Source organism: Pediculus humanus, genomic scaffold (assembly GCF_000006295.1).
Source record: "Pediculus humanus corporis 1103172107675 genomic scaffold, whole genome shotgun sequence".
In the NCBI taxonomy this organism is placed as follows: Eukaryota; Metazoa; Arthropoda; class Insecta; order Psocodea; family Pediculidae; genus Pediculus; species Pediculus humanus.
Window position 1 is genome coordinate 34,687 of NW_002987284.1, and position 7,511 is coordinate 42,197.

At 22.7% G+C, this 7,511-nt stretch overlaps 1 protein-coding gene and 1 non-coding gene across 2 annotated transcripts; both read left to right on the top strand.

Annotated features, from left to right (window-relative positions):
* Window positions 1-682: 682 nt before the first annotated feature.
* Window positions 683-2,690, top strand: Phum_PHUM292540 (SAM domain and HD domain-containing protein, putative; the record flags this gene model as incomplete). Its single annotated transcript, XM_002427008.1, has 8 exons — window positions 683-855; window positions 960-1,158; window positions 1,246-1,437; window positions 1,542-1,702; window positions 1,788-1,919; window positions 1,997-2,159; window positions 2,253-2,479; window positions 2,567-2,690. 8 exons carry the CDS (start codon window positions 683-685, stop codon window positions 2,688-2,690), a joined length of 1,371 nt encoding a protein of 456 aa, XP_002427053.1.
* Window positions 2,691-5,881: 3,191 nt separating this feature from the next.
* On the top strand, window positions 5,882-5,984 carry Phum_PHUM292550. Its single transcript, XR_009833519.1, has one exon. It is a non-coding gene; the product is annotated as a microRNA, putative (microRNA).
* Window positions 5,985-7,511: the final 1,527 nt, after the last annotated feature.

The window sequence follows — 7,511 nt, forward strand, 5'->3', positions numbered from 1 at the left end:
CAGAATTTATTATTATTATTTTTATTAAGAAGCTTGAGTTCAGTTCGTTTGTGCTAGTTTATTTCTTTTCAAATGAATAAAATTTATTTATTTATTTTTATTATTATTAATGTTTCATACTTATTTCATAAATAAATTTATTGAGCGTTTATTAACGACTGTTAATTGAATTTAACAAAAAACTAATGGCAATAATAAATTTTTATTTCTTTAAGAATTTATATATAAAAAAAAATAAATAAATAAATAAATAAAAATGTATTTTAATTAAACGTACGAACAAGAAAATTTTCATTCAAATACATAACGTCGACCATGAGATTTGATACCTCCTCAAATCATTATCTAAAATCTTAAAATGTCAACTGAGAGGTCATCGTTTCAGGGTTGACAAACACAAAGGTTACCATTTTAAGTTTTTCAAAAAAAAAAATTTAATAAAAGATATAACTCTATTATTTTTTTTACCAAATAAAATTTATTTATTTATTTAATTAATTAATAATGAAACAAGTTAATATGTTTTTATTATTTAATTCAACGTTTGACTTTTTTTTTCCAATAATACCTTTTTCAATTCAAGTTAATCTTTCTTCAAATTTAAATTATATTATGGATGTTTTATAAATAAATAAATAAATAATTAAATTTTTATTTATGTACTTTATTTTTTTTTAGAAGTATGGAAATAAAAGTTTTTAATGATTTAGTCCACGGTCACATGATGTTTCATCCTCTAATTTCTGTTGTAATTGATACAAGACAATTACAAAGGCTGAGAAATTTAAAACAGTTGGGAGGTTGTTATTTTATTTTTCCTTCTGCTTCTCATAATCGTTTTGAACATTGTTTAGGGTAAGTTATAAATCGTAATTTTTTAAAAAATTAATCAAATAAGTTAATTTAAAACTTTTAAAACGATGAATTAGTAAAAAAAAAAATAAATTGAATTTACACAGGACGGCTCACATCGCGGGAAAACTTTTCGACAGTTTGCGACAAAAACGTAATTTTTTAAACGACGATGAAAAAATAACGTGGGAGAAGAATAAACTTTGCGTGCAAATCGCGGGATTGTGTCACGACGTCGGTCACGGTCCGTTTTCACACACTTGGGAAAAATTTCGACGAAGAGTTGATCCGGATGATAATTGGTCGGTAAGTAAAAAAAATTAAATTAAAATATTTGTTTTTATTTTCTTTTTTTTTTAAAAAACTTTTTTCTTTCTTTCTTTCTTTACGTAGCACGAATTGGAGTCGATAATGATATTCGATGAATTATTGAATGAAAAAATATCACCAACAAAAAATTTCAACGGTCAAAATTTAGAAACCGTTAAAAACGCATTCGAATATTACGGTTTAAATTCGAGTCATGTGGAACTTATAAAAAAAATGATTTTAGGAAACGAAACGACAAAAAATTATCTATTTCAAGTATGTATGTATGTATGTAACGTGCTTACGTTTTTCTAACTGGAATTAAATTTTACATTTGATGAATTTGTCAATTTTTATGACAATTTTGTATCATTCATTAGATTATTAGTAATAAAAATAATGATATCGACGTTGACAAATGGGATTATTTAGCTCGTGATAGTGTAATGCTTAACGTTCCTGTAGGATTCGATTATCGGCGTTTATTGAATTTTTGTCAAATATTAAAAAATGACGATGGAGAAGAAGAAATTTGTTACAGGTTATTTTTTTTTTTTTGTTAATTTTATTTTTTTTAATTCAATTTGAATTTTAATAATGTAAAAGTTTTCTTTAAAAATTTCCAGAGAAAAAGAATGTTCTGTTATAATTGAAATGTTTTTATCACGAGGAAGACTTCACGACAAGGCTTACCAACATATAAAAGTTAAAATTGTTGAAGAAATGTTGATTGATGCTTTTGTATTGGCAAACGACAGGTGAATTATTACTAATCGAAAAAAAAAGGTTTTAATAATGACGAATCACAAGCGTAACGAATTTTTTTTTATTTCAGGTTAAAACTGACCGAGACTCCCATAACGGAATTAACGGATCACATTTTTCAAAAAATTCTTTACGAAAAATTTGACGACGAAAACATGTTGAAAGCAAAAAATATATTAAGAAGAATAGAAAGTAGAAATTTTTACAAATGTATCGTTAAGGAATCATTCGAGGTAAATGAATTTACGTGAGTTTTTTTTTTCTCTCTCTCTCTCTCTCACCCTCTCTCTCTGTCGTAAATTACATTCGTTTGATTTTTTTTTTAGGGGGAAATCCCGAATTTTAAATTAATTTATCAAAATTTGAAAAGTGTGCCTAATTTAAAACCTTACATAAACGACCTGTTGATAACTTCAATTCACTTAGACATGACGGTATCGAACAAGGAAAAAGCATTAAAAAATGTTTTGGTTTATAGAAAGGAAGAAAGTAAAGATTTGGAATGTAAAAAATTTGATTGGTGTAAATATCAGGATCCTTTAACTCCTAACTTGTAAGAATTTTTTTCATTTTTTTTTGTCGGTTTCCTTTGATTGATTTCCTTTTACTTACTAACCTTTTTGTTTATGTTTGGATTTAGAGCTCAACTTAAAAGGCATCAAATTTTAATACTTTACAAAGGAGAAAAAGAATTGTTAAAATCATTAAAAGAAGAATTAAAAAATCACGTTCAAAGGATTCTAGTCGACTTGTTGCCTTATTAACCTTTTAGGTTTAAGGGTGGAAAAAAGTACTTAATTTTATTAAAAGGAGGGGTTTTAATGTTGTTGAAAATATCAGTATTAAAATATTGTGAATGTCCTTGAAAATAACGTTTACGTTTTTTTTTTTTGGGGGGGGGGTTTCTAACCTTTTTTAATTTTATTTATTTATTTTACAATAAAAAAATTATTATTAATAAGGGCTTTCAGTTGATAAAAAAATGTACGTAAATACATTTGACTCGAACAAAATAAAAAACCCGGTGAATATTAATAATAATAATAATAATAATAATAATATTAATAAATATATAAGTATTTAATTTGCCTTATAAATTTTTAAATTTAAAAAAAGTATATATGTGCGTGTGCGTCTTTTTAAAATAATTTTTTTTTTTAAATAAAAATAAGGGCCATTTAGGATTTAGGAAAGAAAATGACAAAAATAAATAAATAATTTTAAAATTAAAATAAAAATTTTATTTTTTATTATTAAAGAAACAACAAAAAAAAAAAAAAAAAATTTCTAGTCTGAAAAGTACAATAATCACTTTTCTTTCACAATAATGTGTATACACGTTTTATTAATTAATTTCTTTTCTTTTTTTTTTTATTGTTACCAATAACAATTTGTTTAAATAAAAAAAAAAACAGAATAATAATAATAATAATAATAATAATAAGGTTGAAAATCTACGTATAAAAATTTTTTGTTTTTGTTATTCGTATTAATTATATTAGTTTACTCTTAAATTGTAAAAAATTTAATATAAACAAATATTATTATTATTATTATTATTATTTCGATACAATAATAATTAGTTAATAGTTAATTAATAATAAATTAAAATTAGTGAAACGAGAAAAAAATTATTGATAATGTTTGTTAATTTTTTTTTTAATATGATAATACAAATTTAATTAATTTATTATTATTTAATTTACTTTTTGTATTTTATTCTAAATATTCATTCAATAGTAAAAAAAAAAAAAAAAAAACGTCAATCATATTATTTTTCATTTTTATTTAAAAAAAAAAAAACAAAAAAGCGACGACAATAATAATTTTTTTTTTTTTTTTTTGTATCCTTGAATTAATTTTAAAAGTAAATAAAACCACCTGTTGTTTAAATATAATTAATTGATAATAACAAACTACTGTTAATTTATTATTATTATTATAAAAAACAAAATTTTTTCTTTGACAATCGATTTTTATATTGAATATTAAATAAATAAATTTAAATTAATCCTTTAAAATGATAATAATGATAACACTGTTATCAATCAATAATTAATTAATTAATAAAAAATTATTATTGATTTTGAAAAATAAATAAATAGATGAAATTTTCGTGTTTTATTTATTTATTTATTATTTATTTATTTATTTATTTATTTTGGTAGAGTTTAATAGTAGTAATAATAATAATAATAATTTTTTTAAAAAGGTTATTGTAAAGGTCAATATTCGTTAAATTTTTTTTTTGTATCGATTTCTGGGGAAACTTTTAGTCTAAATTTAACTCATCAATAATTTCAAATTCTTCGATTTTTTTTTCATATTTATCAATAATGAAAATTTTTTAATTATTATTATTATTATTATTATTATTATTTAATTTATTACCAACCGAAGAAAAAAAAAATGGAATGAGTTTTGTCACGTGATAATCGTAATTTTCTTTAGAAAAAATTTTTGTATATATAATCTATCAATCTGTGTTGATCATTGATTGATTGTAAGGACTTGGAAAATTTTGTCGTTGGTACCTGTGGAAAATTAACCGAAGAGAAAACAAAGAATGGGAACCCCCTTCCACCCCCCCCCCGTCCCAACGGATAAAAAATTTTTCTTTTTTTTTTATTTCTCTTCGTTTTAAATATTATTTCAAATTATTATTATTATTATTATTATTAATTTTCGTTAAAGGTTTTTTTTTTAATGGAAATAAATTTATGTATGCGGTTATGCGGTTATCATTTTATTAATTAATTAATTTATTTATTTATCTTTCACCCGCTTTTTTTTTTTTGAATTTCATTAATTTCCGGTTTATTAATAACAATTTTAAAGTATCGAAAAAATAAATTTATTGAATTTATTAAATATTTTATGGTTTTTTTTTAACGACGTTTAAAAAATATAATTATTTACCACACACAGACACACATTTGAAGGCAAAAAAAATTAATAATTTTATTATTATGTAAAATAGACGAGAGAGAAAGAGAGAGAGAGAGAGAGGAAGAGAGAGAGAAAGAGTAAAGAAAAATGGCGAATTAATTAATAATTCATATTTACTTATTAACGGTATCATCATCATCATCATCATAATTCATTTGCAAAAAATTTGTGTAAATAAAATTTATTAGAGCGAATTTAATTATATAAAACAAACAAATATATTTTTTTTTTATTACAACAGATGAAAAAAAAAGAATGTTCTAGAAGAAGAAAAAAAAAAAACTTTCGTCCTAATTTTTTTTTTTGTTATAATCTATATTTTCTTTTGTTTTAATTTTTTTTTTTTTTTTTACGATGACGAGTGTAATTAACCGATTGTAAATGCAAAACAGGTATTTTCCTATTTGTCCAGGTGTGCGTGCGTATGTAATAACAACAACAACAACAACAACATTAATTACGTGGAATAATACAAACATTTTTTTAAAAAAAATTTCGTGTCAAAAGACATAATTATAAGGAATGTTAAACGTACGACGACGACGACGACGATCGTAGTACCAGAAAAAAAAGTAACGAACGTTTTGTGTGAAATCATTTATTATAATTTTGTGTGTGTGTGTGTTTGTAAATGTCATTAAAACATATGAAGCGAGTTTTTCTTATCAGTCGCGGGTAACAATGGCGGGTTACACTCAACTCATTGTCAGACTACAAACTCATACTACTACTACTCATTTTACTTTTTATTTTTTACGAATAAAAATGTTTTTCATCTTAATTATTTTAATTAAACGTAAGTTTTATTTATTTATTTATTTATTATTATTATTTTATTAATTTAAAAAAAAATTTTTTTGTGTAACGTTTTCATGGCGGGTTCGTTTCAATTTTTTTTTTTTTTTTTAAAATTTGAATTGGGCCCGTTCGTTCATATATACATTGATATATGTAATTTTTTTTTTTGACAGGGTCCCCCGCCCCCCCATTGGAAAAATAAATAAGGATTTTGTCGGTTGCGTATCGACCCGCGCCTTCTGAACAAATTAGTATTATTATCTATGGTAATTTGTTCGTTCGGCTCGAGTTATTACGCATCTCGCGAAACATCTTTTTTTACACATTATTATTATTATTATTATTATTATTTAATTAATTAAAAGGTTAAAAGGTAAGAATCAAAGGAGAAAAAGGTATGAATTATTTAAATTAATTATTATAATGTAGTTAACCAATAATTAGGTTCAGGCATGTATAAAAATTTTCTTTTTTTTTTACTGTTTGTTTGTTTGTTTGCTTGTTTAAAAAAAAGAATTTTCTAGAAGAAAATTGAATTTATTATTATTATTATTATTATTATTTGAACAACAGGAGGGTAGGTAGCCAATGACCTTTTATATAATCTACATTCAATTAACCTTCATTTTTTTTTTTTTGTTAATGATGAAAAACACCTTGATTTTGAATCGCCATGTTTTTTTCCCCCGCCCCCACCACCACCACCACCCCCCCTTCCTAATCTTAGTTGATTTTTAATGGTTTTAATTTATGTTTAAAAAACAAAAAAATAGTTTTTTAGTGTAATGAAAAAGCTTTTCCATGCTGATTACTCAATAACTTTAAATTAACCGGTTTTATCAACAAAAAATTTTGATAATTTTCTTTCTTTAAATGGGGGGGGGGGGAAGGTATTTACATAAAGTTTTTTTTTTTTTTTTTTTTTTTTTAAACAAATATCTATATATCCGGTTGATAAGCATGCAAGTGGAAAATTGTCAATTACAAAAAAAAAAATTTTTTATTACTGAAATTCAACATAAAAAAAATTTTAAAAAACCTTTATTATTATTATTATTATTATTATTTTAATAAGAAATTTAATTTAATTATTTGTTTGATACCTAATCGTGTGGTTTTTTTTTTAATTAATATGTATATTTATGTACATAATAATTTATAATAAGAAGTACATAAGTTCGATTTTTAAAACAATTAATATTACGTCAAAATAAAAGTAAAATCGAAAGAGATTTGCCACGTCTTGGCCTGATACACTGTTGCCAATTTTACAAAAGAAAAATTTCTTAACCGTCGTTCGTTTGAAAATTCGTTTTTTTTTTATTGAATTAAAATTGTTAATTAATTTCTTTTGTTTTATTACAATCGAATAGTATTTTAATCGATACTAACAAAAAAAAGTTTTTTTTTCTTTTTTTTAAAGTTTTACGAGTAAAAAATGGGATTTTATACTTTTTTTTAAAAATAAAAATCGATTTCATAAAAAATTTACGTAACAATAAATTATTGAAACAAAAATAAAAAATGGAAAAAGGAGAGTTTTGTTTTTACCTATTAATTAATTTTTTTCGCCATTTTATCTCACGTACGAATGATAAATACTTACAAATCTATTTATTAAAACCGAAGAAAAACTTTTTTTTTTTTTTTTTTTCAATCAAACACGAATAAAAAATTAAAAATTCACTTTTATTAAAAAAAAAAAATCGTGTCATTAAAATTTTTTGTTTATTTTAAGCGATGAGAAATTTTTTTTTTTCGTTTGTTTATTTTTTTTCACCGGACGGTCGTCATGACAACCAACGTCTGTAGAAATTACGCCACTAATTTTTAATAAG